The 20,474-nt window shown below is 39.7% G+C and overlaps 1 protein-coding gene across 19 annotated transcripts in view; it reads right to left on the bottom strand.

The window, feature by feature from the left end:
- The window catches only part of FMN1 (formin 1), a 497,917-nt gene that overhangs the window by 344,542 nt on the left and 132,901 nt on the right, over positions 1-20,474 (bottom strand). For 18 of the 19 annotated variants that reach the window (XM_055537259.1, XM_055537263.1, XM_055537262.1 and 15 more), the window contains one exon: positions 12,329-12,507. The exons of the other annotated variant lie outside the window; for it this stretch is intronic. In XM_055537259.1, coding sequence (XP_055393234.1) covers positions 12,329-12,507 — 179 coding nt within the window. The remainder of the gene's footprint in view (positions 1-12,328; positions 12,508-20,474) is intronic. 19 annotated transcript variants of the gene reach the window in all.

The raw sequence follows: 20,474 nt of genomic DNA, 5'->3' as shown, positions 1-20,474 counted from the left end.
CATTCATGTTTTAAAGATGGAGATATTTGGAGTCAAGAGAAGCTAGCTAACTGTACCAGTTCACGAAGCTCAAGTACAACGATAGGATACAGCATCTTCTTTAAGTTCATTTTCCACATCTTGAAAATGGAGTTATGAGGCCAAACTGAGGCCAGAACCGGAGGCCTCCCCAGGCTTCTCTTTCCATTTCAGGCAGTGCTCTGCCAGGCTTCACTATGTGAAATCCCCCTGCTATCTACTGCAGTGCTTCAAACAGCCCCTCTAACTCAGCCTCAGAAAAGCTAGCAGCTGTTTTCACTGATTGAAAACAAAACAGGCTGCATCTGCTGACAGCAACAACCGGACTCAGGGATTAACGCCTTCTTCCGTCGAGCCGTCTTGGTGCTAAATGTTTCTAAGACTGGTTCCACTGAGCTGTATTCAAAGTTTCTGTGGAAATGGGTTGAATGTTGGTAACAAACATTCCCTTCTCCTCTGAAAAGGAAGAGGAGAGGCCAAGGCATACTCGTGAAGCTGTAGAAGAGTTAAGAACCTGGCCTTGGGTTCTGGGCTCACATTCTACCCTACTCCTGCAAGAAACTTGACCTTGGGCAAGTTATATAAGCAACCTGTGTCTCAGCTTCCTCTCCTAAAAGCTTGGAATAAGAAAGGCTCCTTCTGTGTGGGTTATTAGAAGGATTAAATAAATGAATATGTGTTTCGCATTCCATCAGTGCCTGACACAAAATAAGTCCCATATGGATGTGATATGTTTTCAGAACATATCACAGGAACAGCTTTCTTAGGGGCATCAACTGATATCTAACAATGTCTTTTAACCTCGTCAATATGAAGCAAGTATTTACCCATGAAATGAAGGCCCAAGCAGGAAACTGGCCTGCCCAGCTCGCTCTTAGCTATGTTCCCGGACAAAGGAGCCATTTGGTCTGAAAAAGATTATTCCCTATAGACTGTTGTTATTGTTGTTCAGTCGCTAAGGCATGTCCGACTCTCTGTGACTCCATGGGCTGTAGCCCGCCAGGCTCCGCTACCCATGGGGATTCTCCAGGCAAGAATACTGGGGAGGGTTGCCATGCCCTCCTCTAGGGGAGCTTCCTAACCCTGGAACTTCTCCTGCTTTGGCAGGTGGGTTCTTTACCACCGAGCCTCCAGGGAAGCCCTCCTTATAGATAGGCCTACTAAATACCACGCCTCCCCATATCATATCTGTGCCACGAGTGAGTTGAGCTCCAAAGAAAATTCTTTCAAGGGGTCCCTCTGGGTATTTCAGGGCCAGTGCTCTCTGGATTGTTTTTTTTCCATCTGAAGAGAACAATTAGCTTGAAATGTTCCCAGGTGGCTACTATAGATGGTGACAAAGTTCACCTGTTTTTATTATAATACTTTTCCTCTGTTCCACGGTGATTTTTAAATCAGCTCAATAATTTTGGGGGGGGGGGGGAAATCTATGAATTTGGATTTTTTCCAGAAGATCCTTTGCTTAAGAGTCTGTTGACACATGCTGATGCTGTGTGTTCCCTTAGCACTGAGACTTCCCTCCCTTTAGGGAAGGGTGTTCCCAGACAGTGACTGGCCTGGGAGACCGCCCAAGGTGTCAACAGCAGAGCAAGGGCCATTTCTTTGTTGTTGTTTTTAGGCCAACTCATTATACTTCAAAGGTGTACCGAGTTCATTGAAAACGTCCTTACTCTTACAAATACAAAAATCAAGTTTGAAATAGTTATTGCATTACTGCTTAGGGTCTTGTGTGTGTATGTGTGTGTGCATGCTCTTTGTGGTCTTGTGGACTATAGCCTGCCAGGCTTCTCTGTCTATAGGATTCTCCAGGCAAGAATACTGGAGTGGGTTGCCAAGCTCTCTTCCAGGGGATCTTCCCAACACAGGAATTGAACCCGCGTCTCTGGCATTGTAGGTGGATTCTCTACCCACTGAGCCACCTAGGAAGCCCACTTAGGGTCTTACTGTCAGATATTTCTAAGACTGATTCCAATAAGCAGTATCAAAGACTCTTTGGAAATGGATTCAATGTCCATGACAGAATACTGTAAGGAAAAGGAAAGGCTGTGACTTACTTGTGAAGCTGGAGAGGTAGGGAAAAAGAAGCATTCTTTAAGGTACAGAATTTCCTGGGGCAGGTTTTTGAAGAGTTTTGTGTTTTCCCCAAATGACTAATAGTTTTGTCCCGCAGAAATAACCACTACAGAAGGCAGGGGGTCCGTGGAGAAAGCATTTCACTGTGGCTAAAGTTGTTCATGATACAAGTTATAGATACAGATCTGGACTCTAACAAACCATATGCATCTCTTGAAGCTTTTATTCTCCTTCTTCCTGGGTATGAAGCTAGACAGCCATAACAAGGTATCTTTTTGTCCTTCCCTAGTTTTTAAGATGTAAAAGTTATCTTGAGAATACTTGTTCCAACACTAAAGATCTAGTTATCAATTTAAAATATTTTTAAATTTTAAAGGAGACAAAAGAAAAATTAGGGATGATGAGGATTTGCTCAAAACAAAACAAAGGTAGAAAACAAAGATGCATTAGGGACATGCATTATTTTAGGGTGTCATTGTTCCAAGTAGGCACCATGTTACGTTCCTTATGCAAGCTTTCTAGTACCTTAATCCTCCCAGTAACTCTAGGAGAAAGGTGTCAGTGACCCCATTTTATTAGTGCTGTTCATTGCAAGTTTCTGTAATGATGGAAAACCCCTATATCTGTGTCATGCAATGCAGCAGACACTAGCCATACGTGGTGTTTGAGCACTTAAAATGTTCCTAATGTAACTGAGGAACTACATTTTAAATTTTATTTCATCTTAATTAATAGCCATAGGTGGCTAGTGACTAGTGTTTGGTTACTGCTTTTGATGTTAACACCGAGGTTCAGAAAAATTAGGACACTTCTAAGATTACACAACCAGTGAGCAACAGTCAGGATCTGCACTGGATCAGCCTGATTCTAAATGTACCTTCTTTTCATTACAATAAATCGAAGAACAATAGAATTACGTAGTAGTTCTGTTTCACACTGAAACATCAGAATGGGGGCAAATATTATAGATGATCACCTGGTTACCAGACCCAATGGCCACTGCAGTTAGAAAGAGCTGGCAGAGAGCAGAAAGGACACAGAATCATTACTGATTCCTTGAAGTTAATACTCACATCACTTAGTCATTTTTAAAGAAAAATATGGAAGCCGATGTAAAGGCATTAAAATTACAAAGGAGAAAGTAAGCTACGCATTGTCACAAAAGTGAAAGCCCTAGTTGCTCAGTCCTGTGCAACTCTTTGCAAGCTCATGGACTGTATAGCCCACCAGACTCCTCTGTCCATGGATTTCCCCAGGAGAGAATACTGGATTGGATAGCCATTTTCTTCTCCAGGGGATCTTCACAACTATGATCCTATTCTTAACCACAGTTAAGAGAGGACAAAGAAAAAAAGAGGGGAGCATAGCCATGGCTTTGAAGTGAAACACATTTGGATTCAACACAGGATCTTACTAGTTACACACAAACTGTGACACTTAGGCAAGTTCTTTAGCTCAGTCTTTACATACATACAATGGGGACAATATTTAACTCATCGGATTGTTCTAAGAATTAAATGTGTTAATATCCCTAACCCAGTGCTTGCTCAGTTCATCACAGCCGCTCAATAAATAGTGACCATTATTACTGTGGAACATGTACAGCTACAGAGATCAATAAAGCAGAAAAAAGAATCATAGTTCCATAATTCTGAAATATAGTCACTGTTGCCTCCGTTTTGTACACTGTGTTAATTTGGGACTTAAACCAAACAAGTATATATAGTGCTACTGTCATTTTCAGCACTCTAAGAATTATCATGAAATATTCTGGAAAAATGATACAACAGTTCCTAGAGTCACAGTCACTTACTTCCTGTAGCTCGAAAGGGACATTTATAATGCTCATACTCAGGACAGTTATAGTGCTGCAGTTCTTAATGAAATTCAGAAGCAATAATAATCATATATTAAGATGGCTTAATTAAAACATGTAAAAATCAAAAGGCAAGAGAAAAATAATGGGGTCATAAAAACTGGAGCCTTATGTTAGCATAGGAGTACTCTCAAACATTCTCTAGGCAAAGGCTTCTGTGTTTCAAATTCGAAATGGGTCATATTGGATGTAATTTTTTAACCACAAATTCCCATTTCTCTCTTAGAAAAGACAGAAAATACTTTTCCGAAATTCACACATGGAACATAAATGATACATGTAGAGAGACCAGCTTTACAGAAATAATGTGAAGCTCATAGTCTAAGCAATGCACACAAAACTGCAGTTTTGGGGGCAGAAAAGGGAGGCTTAAAAAAATGGAACCCATTCTAAGGGAACAAAAAAGCAATCATTTGAATTTTAGAGAAGCTAAATGAAATATTTCAGTGCAATATTCTAATCATTTAAATAAAATTCATCTCCACATTTCTCACCGATTTTATAAAACTCAGTTCTAATCTGTGGTCTTTCAGGGTCTGAGAGTATAAGTGTGTCTATGTAGACACTTCAAGACTTCAAGACTCCAGTTTTACATGAACAGCTATTCTGTTTCATGTCAGAACAGAGGAAATGAGTACAAGTGTCATCAAGATTTAAAAAAAAAGTGAATTTCACAATTCCATTAACCACTAAGGTGTCCAATGGTTAAGTCAAACTTACTCTTTTTGTTTTATAAAGAAATCTGGGATGTTACTAGGTTTGTTGTGATCTTGCCATTTATAGAGAAGACAAGTACATGTCAAGGGAAGTGTGAGAAATGGCCTAAGAACTGAGCTCTATGACTGGCATAAACTAGGGTTTCTATTTAAATGTATACCAGCCTTCCACACCAGTTGCAACTAATTTGAAAGAGATAACTGATTAAATTTCATGGGCTTTAGGAATAAAACCAGATAACTTTTTTTCAACTGCTTTGTCATGACTTAAAGTGCTGAAGAGTTTATAAGAAGCAAGCATAATTTTCCAGTTCCATCAATAATTCATCCCTTCCAACTATCCTTTTTGCCTGAATCATTTCTTGATCATTTATCATACAGCCCACAGATACACAATCTCTGTCTCTCTTTCACACACTCACACATATGTACACACACATGTGAATAAACACACTCGTCCAGAAAACAAACTAGTTGGCTAATTCTGAATTCATTTCACTTGCAAATGTAAGCCCCATTGTCATGAACACGCTAATGGTTTGGGGAAGTCCGCCTGTGGCCGTTAGCTTTAAGCAGTAGGCTCCCATTGGCTTCCATGAAAGACGAGACCAAGATGTGGTCCTTTCCATGTGCTGCGTGCGTGCATGTTCATCACTTCAGTTGTGTCTGATTCTTACAACCCTATGGTCTATATAGCCCACCAGACTCCTCTGTCTGAGGGGTTCTCCAAGCAAGAATACTGGAGTGAGTTGTCACGCCCTCCTCCAGGGGATCTTCCCAACCCAGGGATCGAACCCATGTCTCCTGCATCACCTGCATTGCAGGCAGATTCTTTACTGCTTGAGCCACCAGGGAAGCCCATGTACTGCAAAGACAGCATATCAGAGAGCCCTCTGCATTCATTCTTTGTGGTTGAAGCTAATTGATGGCCGTGGAGTTTGTCTTTTAGGAGTGAAGGAATGTGGAGGGACTGAAATCTGCTCATGTTCCCACCAGTGTTCCCCCATTAGCTGTAAAAACCAAAGGTCTAAGGCATCCAGTGTTCCATGTGAGGATATGTTACAGAATCTTCACTGGACTGAGTTCCGTGGGGTGATTTTGGTTGTGGTTTTAATTCTCAAGCCTTCTCACTGGTTATGGGGGCTAACTCATATCTATACAATGAATTTGGTTCTTCAATTAGAAACAAAACAGAAACAAACAAACAAAGCATCCAACTAATAGAGAGGTAGAGAGGCTTACCATTTAAGCACCTGGGTCCATACTCAGACAGACCTGGGTTCAAATCCTTGCACCTGGCTTTACTGAACCTCTCTCCTAACCTGTACAATAGGTACAAAGGGTGGTGACTGGCATTGAGCCAGTGATCGATACATGGCAGTTTTGTCAGTGGTGTAGACGCTGAAGGTTGGGTGTGGACTTGGTAATTATATCCTTCTGTTCATCAGATGTAACTACTTGGAACCCAATGCTGTGTCCTCCTGAGACAATGAACCCAGTTCAGCAAGGAGAACTCCACGCCCCACAGGTGGGGTGACTGAGATGGTCCTTGGAAACCAGTATCTCCAAGAAGAGTGCAAGGTCTGTGTTTTAAAAACTGCATGCGAAACCCTACTTTCAGAATTCATGCCACCAATACGGAATCTCGAGGACTGTTTACCTTTTCTGCTTTTCGTACCTTGTGGCCCATCTCAGGCCACACCTCTATCAGCATCTTTTTTCAACCCTGCCCACATCCTGTGTTTACAGACATTTTACACAGTATCTTCCATGGTGAAAAGTCATCTCAAATGGAATCTTTAAGAAACTGCATGTGTAATAAGAAGTTAGACTCCATTTGCTCTCTAGTCTGTTCAGATTCAGTTGCCTTGACATGTCTGGCTCAAAGCGCACTAAAAAATGAGAAGCATAGCTAATGATAGTGTCCTATAGTGGAATTTAAGAAACTGCCCTTTAAGGCTAACTGGGTAATGTTCATGCTCTAAACGGGCACTCTTGGGCGACTGTGGATTTATCATGCATAGATACTACCTTAAGGCAATTCACACATTTGGTTTATTTGGATGGTGCTCCCAAATTGATACCTAGAGTTGCCAGATTTATTAAATAAAATACAGGACAACCAGTTAAATTTTAATTTCAAACAATAAATAATTTTTCACTCTGAGTATATCCTATATAATACTTAAGTCCTATATAATACTTAGCAACTTCATGACCTAGAAGTGGAACTGACTGAGCAATGGGTTCTTCTGAGAACCTTCTAGATCACCCAGAATGGTCTACATGGTTTGCTACAGCACGATGATCACCCAAACAGAACCTCGCTACGTAGCAGTCTGGCTGACAAGCAGCCAAGAGGCACCATGTTGGCAGCACTGGTCACTTAAACACTGAAATATATACTGGTTGGTAAAAGATGCTGCTCAGAACCTCCCTGGTATGTACCCTCTACCAGCTCCACCTCCTGCAATTCTCCCAGGGAACCCTTCCACCTTCTCACAGTTCAGTCACTACATGATGAGTGTGGCAGGCAACAACATGGATGGACCCTGAGAACACTGTGCTGAGTGGAGTAAGTCAGACACAGGAAGATGAATACTGTATGCTCTCATTCATAGGTGGAATCTAAAAGTAACCAAACTCTTAGAAACAGAAAACAGATCGGTGGTTGCCAGATGAAGACAGGGGAAAATGGGTGAGGTGATCAAAAGGTACAGACTCCCAGTGTAAGATTCTTAAGTCCTGGGGATGTGAGTACAGGATGGTAGCTATAGCTAACAATGCTGTATTGTGTATTTGAAAGTTGCCTAGAGAGTAGATTTTGAAAGCTCTCATTGTAAGAAAAATAATTGAAACTAATGAGGTGATAAGATGTGAAATAATCGTGGTGATCATTTTACAATATGTATGTATATCAAATCACTATGTTAAACATCTAAACGCTTGAAACTTATACAATATTACATGTTAATTATACCTCAGTAAAATGGGACGGGAAGAAAGGATAGCATTGGAGAAACAAGTGGTTTGAGCCTTCAGAGTTAGGAGACTATAAATTTTGGTCTCGCTATCGGAGTGGTGACATTGTTCCTCATTTTAAAACAATAATTCACATTGAGAATATTAAGATGTCTTCCATTTAAATAATTGCCATTTCTTTCTTTACATTTCTTTTAAATAATTTCCACTCTCTATACATCACAATCTACCCTCTAACATTGCTTAGGTTGATTTATACCCCTTTAACAGAATCAGGAAATTTAATATTATAACAAAAAGGAACTTTGTTTTATCTGTTCCTGTTCGTCCCATTCTGTCAGCACACATTTGATAAAGACACTGAGGCCCATGGAACTTAAGGCGGTGCCCAGAGTCCCATAGCTAGTTAGCGGTTGAGTCAGCAGTAGAGGTGAAGTAAATGAGATTTCCATTTCCTGGTCCAAAGCAGAGGGGCCCAGATCTGACCCACTACTTGTTTTTGAATGACTTCTTTAAGAATGATCCTTACATTTTTTAATGGTGGAGGAAAAAAATCAAAGATGAACAATGTTTTTGATAGGTGAAAATTATATGAAATGCAAATTTCAGTGTCTACAGACTTTTCCTGGAACACAGGCACACTTACTATGTATGTATTCTTTATGGCTACTTTTGTCAACAGAGTGGTTGCAATAGAGACTGTATGGTCCTCAAAGCCTGAAATATTTCCTCTCTGGCTCTTGACTTAAAAAAAAAAAATTAATCTGCAGCTAAATAAGGGCCTTAATAGCAGTCCCAGCCTGAATGCCTGGGGTCATTCTGATTTGTGGATGCCAAATTTCCACCAATTAGTAAATGTTATAGCTATCACCCCTACATACTAATGAAAAGCTACATCTCCACTGAAAAAGCCTGATTAAAGTAACTTCCTGATGGTGACGCTGCAAATCAGATTCAAAACTGAAAACAGAACAGTCCTGCAACATTTAAGGCTGATCAAAATATCATGCAGCAATACCCTTCTCCCTGACCTAAGTGTTCACAACCCCCAGAGGAAAGAAGTCTTTCTGGGCTGCTATGGTGATCAGTGCGTGTATGCGTGGATGCTAAGTCACTTCAGTGGGACTTTTTGCGATCCTATGGACTGTAGCCCGCCCACCTGGCTCGTCTGTCAATAGGATTCTCCAGGCAAGAATACTAAAGTGGGTTGCCACGCCCTCCTCCAGGGATCTTCTTGACCCCGGGATGGAACGCATGTCTCTTATGTCTCCTGAACTGGCAGGTGGGTCCTTTACCACTAGTGCGAGCTGGGAATCAGTAACAAGAGGCAAACTTTTACTAAATCAGTAGAACCCTCCTCCTGAATGGACATCTTACTTAGAATAACAATATTCAAAACATAGGAATCAAATTGTAGCATCTAAGGAAGGGGGAGGATTGGAGGTGGGGAGACTTAAGGCCCAAGGTGTAAAAACTGCTAATGCAGAAAATAATCTAAAGGAACTATCCCAATGTTTAAAAATCATAATTTAAAAAACTAAGAAGCATGTAAATATTTATATATTTTATTGTGTTTATATAAATTTTATATAAAAATACATGATATTTATATATGATATGTGAATATATTTATAGTATAATATGTATAAACATATGTGTATACATATATATACATACACAAACACATATACCCTATTAAAGGTTAGTTCAAGATATAGGCCTTGTTTATGTGATGATATGTTTCAAAAGCCTAAAAATACTTATAGACAATAAACCAAAGTTTATCCCAATATTGGCAGGGAGGGGTATAAGAAAAATTATATATGTGGTAGTGCTATTTATTTCCAAGTTGTAGTACTATTTCAAATTAAAAAAAAATCAACTCCAACTCCAATAATAGAGAAACGATTAAATAAATTTTAGCATACAATGTTGAGGAATACTACACATTCACTTAAAATACATCCAGAGGAATTTGTAACACCATGAACAAGCAATGTAAGAGTAATAAGTAAAGGAAAAAAAAAAGGTATAAAATCTATGCTTACAAGTTAAAAATAATCCTTCACTGAAAATAAGTCAGACATAGTGAAAAATACAAAGATAATTTATCAAATTTTTACAGTTGTTGTCTTTGGTTGCTGAGGTTATGAATTATTTCTTTTTAATTTAATTTCTTTCAATTTAACTACATATTTCAAATTTTCTAAAAGGATTGTATAGGATTTCTATAATTGAAGTAAAGTAAAATTAGGAAATAATTTAATTTACAGGGAAAAGGAAAACCAGGAATATATAGTTTAGCCAATGGGTTAAAAAACACATAAACCCAGAATTTTTTTAAAACACAGAAGAAAAAGAAAGACTTTCAAGTTCATTTCAGCACTGTGACATGCCAGACGTCCTGCTGCAGCAAGCTCAACTTAACCTGACCAGTAGATGGCGCTGTTACACTTCTTACTTTGTATCTCAAGATACACAACTGCTTTTTAGATAGAGTGAGGTTTAAAAAAAAGTCAATACAATATTGTAAAGTTAAAAAATAAAATTTAAATTTAAAAAAAAGTCAAAAGGCTTTGACTATGTGGATCACAACAAACTGTGGAAAATTCTTAAAGAGATGGGAATACCAGACCACCTGACCTGCCTCCTGAGAAATATGTATGCAGGTCAAGAAGCAACAGTTAGAACTGGACGTGGAACAACAGACTGGTTCCAGATCGGAAAAGGAATATGTCAAGACTATATATTGTCATTCTGCTTATTTAACTTATACACAGAGTACATCATGAGAAACCTGGGATGGATGAAGCATAAGCTGGAATCAAAATTGTCAGGAGAAGTATCAATAATTGCAGATATGCAGATGACACCACCCTTATGGCAGAAAGTGAAGAAGAACTAAAGAGCCTCTTGATAAAAATGAATGACGAGAGTGAAAAAAAATTGGCTTAAAACTCAACATTCAGAAAACTAAGATCATGGCATCTGCTCCCTTCACTTCATGGCAAATAGATGGGGAAACAGTGGAAACAGTGTCAGACTTTATTTCTTGGGGGTTCCCAAATCACTGCAGATGGTAACTTAAGCCATGAAATTCAAAGACGCTTGCTCCTTGGAAGAAAAGTTATGACCAACCTAGACAGCATATTAAAAAGCAGAGACATTACCTTGCTGACAAAGGTCTGTCTAGTCAAAGCTATGGTTTTTCCAGTAGCCATGTATGGATGTGAGAGTTGAACTATAAAGAAAGCCGAGCGCCGAAGAATTGATGCTTTTGAACTGTGGTGTTGGAAAAAACTCTTGAGAGTTAGTTCTTTGGACTGCAAGGAGATCCAACCAGTCCACCCTGAAGGAAATCAGTCTTGAACATTCATTGGTAGGATTGATGCTAAAGCTGAAACTCCAATACTTTGGCCACTTGATGTGAAGAATTGACTCATTTGAAAAGACCCTGATGCTGGGAAAGACTGAAGGCAGGAGGAGAAGAGGACAACAGAGGATGAGATGTTTGGATGGTATCACTGACTCAATGGACATGAGTTTGAGTAAGCTCTGGGTGTTGGTGATGGACAGGGAAGCCTGGCAGGCTGCAGTCCATGGGGTTGCAAAGAGTCAGACATGACTGAGCGATGGAACTGAACTGAGGTTAAAAAAAACTACAAGTTTCCAGTTCATCTCATGAAGGCTTGTAGTTTTTACATCTCTCAGCTTCATTCCAAACCTCCTTTTACAAAAACTGAGATGTCCAGTGTTTCTCTAATATGACATACGATGACTGTGGTCTCATGATTATGAAAAGTACAAGATTCTTGTGCTCTTGGATGCCTGAGAAAATTGTCACCCAGAGAATATTACAGGCCACAACTCATCAAAAACATACTTCCAGGCTTGAAAGTAATGAATTGGAAGGTGTTAAATGAAATCAGGAACACAAAATTGTTAGTAAGTATTAAAGTTAATGGTAGGGGTGGTGGGGAGGGTGCGGTGAGGAAGCCTCTCTTGGATTCCTAATGCTCACTCCCGTCTCTGACAGAAAATGGGGAAGTGAAGGGGGGCAGGGACAATTGTGACAGCCTACAATGTGCAAGTAGGTAAAACCCAGCCCTCTGCTTTGTATAGGTCAGTCAGTGCTTCTGTGTCACTGAATCCGTAAAAGAATGGGAAAGAGAAGGCTGTTTTCTCAACGGGTCATCCTGCATTTGGCAGATTTCCTGCCAAACTGTTCACCTGTTACTTGAGTGGCTGCAGAGAAAGGAAGGTGTAGGAATGTGGAAGACAGGCTATTTGAATTTCACTGGAGGATCCAGATCATATCAGTCAGTTACTGTATGTTCTCAAATTTTTAGAAAAATATTAGGAGTGACAAATGGCGTCACTAAACCTCCCACAATGAGGTTTAGGCCACAAAGTGATATTAGCAGAATACTCTGTAAATGCTCAGATATTTACATGGCTGTGTAAACACAGTCACTTTCTAGTGCACAAATTTCAAATCAGCAACGTATATCTGTTTTCTGCAGCTGATTGATTTTTAGACAATGACCCTCACACAAAAGACAGCTTTAGCAGCCTCGCAGACACACTTTATGTTAAATGCATAGTAAATGAGTCTCTATGACATACAAAGAGTCATAGCCCAAACACAAAGGTTTCTACTCACATGGAGATCCAAGTGCAATTCATTTCTGTTGGGTTTCTCTCTTTCCTCATGGAGCAGAAATGGACAGGCTGGCCCTGCTCTGTAAGCCAGGACCCATGCACCTCCATCTTTGCTGGGAAGGTCTTTAGCTGCTGTCTGCTCACTGAAGCTGTCCCGGGCAAAGCCCTCAGAGGAGATGCCTAGACCAAAGCAGAGAAGTCCATGAGTGACCCAGTGGTGATAATATATCAAGCCAGCCATTTCTGGGGACTCCTATGTGGGCCACTGCATAGCACCTCTTACTTCCCTTTCTAAGTTATATTTTTAAGGTTTGCTTTCCTCCAAAAGTGCTTAAGTATTCTTTCTGCATCACACTCAGAATGAATTAAAATATATGCCCTCATATCCAAGGCATATAAAAAATAAGTCTATTAGTTGTACTCAGTGCTCCCTATTCCTCCTTACCAATCAGGCTATATAGATCATGCTCTTTCAGAACAGAATCAGAGGATGAGCTGCAGGACAGAAGTCAGGAGTCCTGGACTCCTGACTCACAAGTTGGCTTTATTTGCAAAAGGTATCACCTGAACCAAGTCACTAGTGTGTATTCTTTGAGGGCAGGAACTGCATCCAGTTCATCTTCATTTCTGGGGATAGCTGGCCTTTGGTCAGTGTGTTGAATGAGTGACACCCACATGAGTGCACTAGGAACTCACTTTCCTATCTCCAGAATGAGAGTATTAAACTAGCTCGTCTTTGAACTGTTAGGGTGATAACAGTCAACTATGTGTCAGGCACGGTTCTTAACCCTGTTCTTCGGTTTTCAAAATAACTCTATAGGTAGGTATCATTAGGGTTCTCATTTTAGATGGGAAAACTGAAGTGCAAAGATTTTCAGTGAATGGCTTAAGATCAGTAAATGATAAAGCCAGGAATTGAACCCAGGCAGTCACACACAGGCAGGTGTGCTCTTAATGACGAGACTTCATGGTCTCTGCCTGACATTTTTGAGAGGGCGATACCTGTCCTACAATAAAAGGACTTTGTGGTCAAGTGAGCATGCAGCTTTTATCCCCAGAGCCATGACTCATGTTAGCATACTAAAGAACCTGAGATGTCCTTTAGCAAAGAAACTTAACTCTATATAATAGCATTTTCCAAACTTAGTTGACCACAGAATCCAATTAAAGGGACACCTGTTAAACATGTCACAGGCCACCAGTGTGTTCCACTTGAATAGAGTTTGGAAACAACGAGATCACCCCTAATGTCCCATAGAGCTCTCAGGCTCCTAGACCTATTCTAGTTCCTGGTAAGCAAACTTGGATATTAAGCAACCAGGCAGAAGTTAAGAGTTTAGGCTCAGTGTACTTTTGCAATAGAGATGACTGCTGGATATGTGATAGGGTGTTTATTACACATAATCCTTGTAATAGTGTCTCTTTGGCAGGGATCCAAAGCCAGCCAATGACTTCAGCCATGCTGAACACCTGACTTACAAGTAATCTGAGCCAAGAGTAAGTCAGCAAACAAAAGGACTGTGGGATAACACACTTCTCCTTTATATTAGTGTAGCATTTCAGGAGAAAATTTGGAAACACCCAAGGTTTTGCTTTTTGTTTGCCTGTTGGGTTGGTTGGTTTCCAATCACACTTTAAAACTGAAAGATGATACAGGTCACAGTGTCTCTATGGTTGCCCTCTGGCAGGCTGTCCACAAAACACTGCAGTGAAAACCAAGAAAATGAAGGTCCAGGGCCTTGGGCATCTACTCTGCAGACATGTGCATCCAGAAGGTTACACCTAAGCTCTTTCTTCACCTGAGTTAGGTGTCTTAGAATGAGGGTTTTTTCAGGAACTTGGCTTCATTCTTTCCACAAGCCTCTTGGTACCTACTGTCTCCAGACAGACTTTCTTCTGGGCTCTTGTTTAGGGCCTCTTGTGCTACAGAGTGGCCCCCACTCCTGCTCAGAAGACAGGGAGGAATAATGCCTAAAAGAACCTCAGAGAGGAGACAGTCTACTAAGCTCCTCCTGTATACTCATGGTGACCCCAAGAAGAGCGCAGTGCTGGCCATGCTTTAAGAGATGAAGAGACTAAAGCGTGGACCCCTTTTAATTTCCATTTATAAAGCTTTTCCCTCTCCTAGAATATTTCTGTTTAGAAAACTTCTATTTATTTAGCTCACCCCCCCTCATTTTTGGCAAGAAAAGAGAAAATAAGCCTTTTAAAATTTATGGTGTACTCTAACCTAGTTACTTTGTCTTCGAAATGTATTCATTACTAATCACACCTCTCATTTCAAACCCCTCCACTTTCCACTTTTATTTTGGAATAGCTTCTGGCTTTGGGTACAGTTTATACAGATTGACAAAACAACATAAAACATGCTGTATACATCACAAAGAACATGCTGTGCAACACCTAAGGTAAGACATCTTGATCCTCAAAGGCACATTGTCTGGTGAATGGTTCATCATTTAGGTATAAGACAGTGGTAAATTTCCACGGGGATAAGGACCTCGTATCCTTAGCTAAAATGCAGACGCCCGTGGAAATGCATCCACACACCTTTCGTGGCTGTCCACCACTGCATGAAGTAGGTGTGGGGTGCATTCTAGCTCACTTAATGCAGAGGGAAAGACAATGTGAAGTTTAGGCAGAAACAATGAAAAGTAAGTTCATATTAGAAACAGTTTTAATTATGAAGAACCCGTTTCTAATACCTAATTTTAACCAGACAATATCCCTATGAAGCAAACACTCAAGGTAGAACTATGATGGGTAGTAATCTGGGGAAAGGTTGTTAGGACAGGAAAGACCAAGGGCAGAAATGAGTAACAAAACACTTCTCAAAAGTCTGACAAAGTAGGCGAGGACACAAGACAAATTCACCATTGAAAAGGACATAAACTAATAAATTCTTTTATTATTTTTATCAAAGTATAATTGATATACAATGTTGTGTTAATTTCTGCTGTAGAGCAAAGTGACTGAGTTATTCATATATGTATATATTTTCTTTTTATTTCTTGTCAAAGAAGACAATAGTTTAATGAAGAACAAACTTTTATTTTGGACCATCTATTTTCTTATTCATTCATATAAAAACACTCTTGAAATGTCTGTTTTCTGTCCAGCTAATTGATATTAGAAGTCTCACTGATTTTATCTTCTATGGTTATAGGCTTATTTGTTTTTGCATAATATCCCTGGGGATTCCCTGGTGGTTCAGATGAAAAGAATCCCCTCTGCCCCCCAAAGCAGGAGACTTGGGTTCGACCCTTGGGTCTGGAAAATCCCCTGGAGGAGGAAATGGCAACCCACTCCAGCACTTCCGCCTGGAGAATCCCACGGACAAAGGAGCCCAACTGTCCACAGTCCCGGGTGTCACAAAGAGTTGGACACAACCGAGCAACTAACACACACTGCATTTTCATATATTCTAAAAAGTATACTAGTTTGAATCTACTTACAAGTATCAGGAACCACTATTTAAGATGTCTCACAAATTTGCCATTTATCTACTTCTTATTTATGTATATGTGCTCAGTTGTGTTCCACTCCCCACAACCCCATGGACTGCAGTCCGCCAGGCTCCTCTGTCCATGTGACCCTCCTGCAAGAATACTGGAGTGGATGGCCACCTCCTCCCAGGGATCCGAACCCGCATCTCCAGCATTGTAGGCGGAACCCTTACCACTGAGCCAGCGTGGATAGCCCATTTATTTTTCATAGTAGGAAAACTGCAGGGAGGTTGATTGGTTGCTGGCATTGATAAACAGCTTAAGGATACATCCTTCTGGCTTTTTATTACATCATCATCATAGGCTGGCATTTTGCTTCTTGCCTCCAAGATGCCTGTTGCATCGCCAGGCATGAGGAGAAAAGTCAGTGCCAGAGCTGTTGTTACCACTGAGCAGGAAAGAGAAACATTTCTAGAAATCTCTTGTCAGGCTTCTGCTTTAGTCTCATTGCCTAAAACTGAAAATATTCTTTTCCAATGTGGTTTGTTACAGGATATTGAATATAGTAAGGACCCTGTGCTATACAGTAGGATCTGTATATCCATTCTGCATATAATGGTCTGCGAACCCCAACCTCCGATTTCATTATATATATTATAGAATGGATAAACAACAAGGTTCTGCTGTATAGCACAGAGAACTGTGGTCAATATGATAAGCCATAATGAAAAAGGATATTTAAAAATAAAGTATATATATATATATATGTGTGTGTGTGTGTGTGTGTGTGTGTGTATAACTAAAGTAAGTCTTTGAAGAGTTTTAATAATATCAACTCATTTTTTGAACAGTCAAAAATAAAGCATATGTCTATGCCTACTAAAATAGGTAGTGTCCATACTACTCTCTTCAACTGAATATATTTAATAAAGACAGATAAAAATTATCTGAAATTAGGTAAGCATATTCTGTCACAACAGTCAAATATCATTTAAATTTCTAATGCAAATAGATTTTGAGGTGTTAGATTTTCATGGGAACATTTTACGAAAAGCTTAAAACAGCCTTATCAACATAATCATGTCTTCCCCCTTTCATGTGCACAGACTATAAATCTAATTTTTCCTCAGTATTTATTAATTATTTTGTTTCTCAGAATCATTTCAGCAGCTTGATGGACCACACGTACACACACAGGTTAATTCCACAATTGACCATCTGTTAATACAACATACAGCACGGTCACAGTACAGGAAGGGCAACTTACCTTAGGACCACTTTGAAAGTCTGTGTTTTTCCCATATGAGCTGCACTTCCTGATGCTAACCTACAACATCAAACTGGGATTTTGCTGTCAATTATCAATACAAAGGAAGCAGACGGAAAGGAAACGTGATGTGCCATTTAAACCTGGAGGCAGTCTCCACAGCCCAGCTTCCCCAGTGGAGTGAGTCTCCCTACCTTAGATATACTGGTTTATTGTTCCCACATCTTTACTCGCTTCATTGTGATTATTCACCCAAGGCCTTTCCAGTTGCTTTTGTAGCTTCTCCCACCGATGTAGATGTCATACATTTCCCCAGGCCCATGGACTCCGAGTCCCTGGATGCTAGGTGTGGCCCTGTGACTTGTCTGGTGAAACTGAATGTGGCCAGTGTGACACTGTGCCAGTCCTGAGCCAAGACCTGGAGAGGCATTGTGTGTTTTAACACCCTGCCTTGTGTTTCTGCCATTACCACAAAATAAGCATGTCTAGGGAGCCTGGACTTAGACACAGAGCAGACCCAAACCCTGTCCTACCTCCCTGAGCCAGCACAGCTGAACTCAGATCAGATCAAGTGAACCTTGCCAACTCTTAGACCAATGGACGAAAACAATACATATTTGCTCTGAGCCACTAAGATTTGAGTTTTGTATATTGAAATAGCTGCCTTATACACTCTATCATCTGTCCCCACCAGAAACACCATACCTATTTAAAAAAAAAATCAAACCATTTCAGCTGAGAGGACTAAAAGACTACAATATGTTTCGTTTATAATTTGTACTGAAAATATTCACTGTATTAGGTTTTGAAAATATTAGGTGAAAAATCACAGCATGCCCATATTCTTATTCATACCACAATCCACACACAAACTACATTTCATTAAAAATGATAACCTTATTTACCAGGCATTGGTTTTAATTATCACACACACACACACACACACACACACCCCCAATGTCCAAAGAGAAGTATGCAAACATACTGTATAATCAGATCTGGACAAAAATCTCTAAGGAACAAAATTACAGTGGCTTTCAGCCTTTCTCCTCTAATTTTCACATCATACTGAGCCCTCACTTGACAGCAATGATGGAGTATTATGCCTCCAAAAGGAGAAGAGAGAAAAAAAAAAAACAACCCTCAGCCTGAAACTCTCATGAATTTTGTTCCTATGCTGTAGCTCCCAAGGCTATCCATCATACTTGACTTAAAATAAATCCAAAGAGGTGAAATTTTCTCAACCGTGAATATCAGAACTGATATGTAAAGGGAGACAGGTTGTCTTCCGTTATATTATTCAAACATGTACTTACAAGCAAGAGAGACAGCAATCTAAATGTGTAGCTAATGGAAAGTGACATTGTTAAGTACTTGTAAAGAGTGTGTGCCTGTGTGTAATTATTCATGTCTATGTCTAGGAAGATGGAGCTTTGGCAAAAGTCTCATGGCTGGTATCTGTCAATTAGAGATCAACCCTCGGCAATCCCACTGTCCCAATTTTCATTCCTTGTGATATTTAACAATATAATGTCATTAAACCAGCCAGGCAGACACAACTTTGAGAAAGTATCTTACTAATCCAGCTCAGCCTCTAACTCTCCTCATAAGAAGTACATAGAGAGAGAAATGATGAGCACAGACAGACAGGTGGACAGTGTCCAGCAGCAGAGAAGGCTGTGGGTAGATCCAGAAGTAAGACAGATGGAGGGGTAGGCATATCAATTTCAGAATCTATGAAGAAAGCATCCAATTCCATCGAACAAATGCAATGCTATTTGGATTTTTAAGATTATGTGTGAATTCAAACAAAATATAATTTAGAGTTAGAGGGGATCTTATTTATCTCCCCTCCCTATTGCTCATTTTATAGTTGAGGGAATAGAAACCCAGGAAGATTGTAATATTTCTGACATACCCAGATAGTGGCAAAGGCAGAACTAAAATCCAGGTTCCAAGGAAATCTTTCATGCTGTTTAGAGGAGGACATTATTGTCAATTCCCAGATGGGAATACTGAAGTCTGAGGAAGAAGGAGATGTGAATGATTTGATAGGTGGGATCGAGTCTTAACTGTGACCTTTACTAATTGTTTTGATGTTGGTGGAATTACCAGACCTTCTTGAATCTTTATTTCCTCATTAGTAAGATGAGCATAATAAAAATATGCCTAATATTGAGCTGTGCTCAAAATCATTTTCCTGCAGAAAACTTTTCATGGATTCAGGGTGATCAATTGATGGAGTATGAAAACAAGATCCTATGTATAAAACAGTCTTATGGACTCTGTGGGAGAGGGAGAGGGTGGGAAGATTTGGGAGAATGGCATTGAAACATGTAAAATATCATGTATGAAACGAGTTGCCAGTCCAGGTTCAATGCACGATACTGGATGCTTGGGGCTAGTGCACTGGGACGACCCAGAGGGATGGTATGGGGAGGGAGGAGGGAGGAGGGTTCAGGATGGGGAACACATGTATACCTGTGGCGGATTCATTTTGATATTTGGCAAAAGTAATACAATTTTGTAAAGTTTAAAAATAAAATAAAATAAATAAAAAATAAAAGAGAAGAAGAAAGCTGTTTACAACAAAAGCATATTACACATCACATACTTGTGTTAAGGACTATTTTTTTTTTTTTTTTTGTCAAAGAAGATACAGGGAAGAAAAATTAAGCTCATAAGAATTCACAGTAGCACTCCAGTGCAGCAGATCCCAAATCTGTTCAAGTTCTAAAAATAGAATTCACATCATCAAATGCAATAGCTCTCAGAAAGTGGCTGATCATCTCTAGAAAGTGCAGCTCCTCGGGGCACTTCAGAGACACACTAAGACACATTTTCCCCAAGTTCTGAATGAAACTATTTATAGGCATCACTATAGATGAAATTGCTTTTTAAAGAGGTACATCAAATCTTTTTTTATGATTATTACATTAACCTCCTTCCATGATCTTTTCCTGTAGAGAATACAAATGTTAGATGAGAGGCAAATATTACTCACGCCAGGAAACTGAACTGTGGCTATAGTTATACTGGATATTTTAACACCTGAAAACAGGGATGTGTATTTAAAAAAGCACAAATGCTGCTGCGTCACTCTGCTTTAGAAATAATACAAGGGAGGAGGAGGAGAACCTAAGTAAGGTTTGGTACAGAAAAGATCAATAAACGGTCAAATCTGGAAGGCTCTAATGTTCACTGAGATATTAAGAGCCTCTGTCCATTCGCATATAGTAAATGCTGAAGAAATTGATATTGGTACTTCAAATGCCTAGGTTATCAATACTTTTGGTGTGCTTGGTCATGAGGAATATACTTGCTTATTGAAAAAAAATTACTGAAGAACAAGAATAAATGTGTTTCTTACAGTATTCATTATAAATAAATTTGAATAACCTTTTTTTCTTTTTAGTCACATTGCCCCAGTTATT

This window comes from Bubalus kerabau, chromosome 10 (genome assembly GCF_029407905.1).
Source record: "Bubalus kerabau isolate K-KA32 ecotype Philippines breed swamp buffalo chromosome 10, PCC_UOA_SB_1v2, whole genome shotgun sequence".
Taxonomy (NCBI): domain Eukaryota; kingdom Metazoa; phylum Chordata; class Mammalia; order Artiodactyla; family Bovidae; genus Bubalus; species Bubalus kerabau.
The sequence above is the reverse complement of the archived record's forward strand: the minus strand, read 5'-3'. Positions and strand labels throughout refer to the sequence as shown.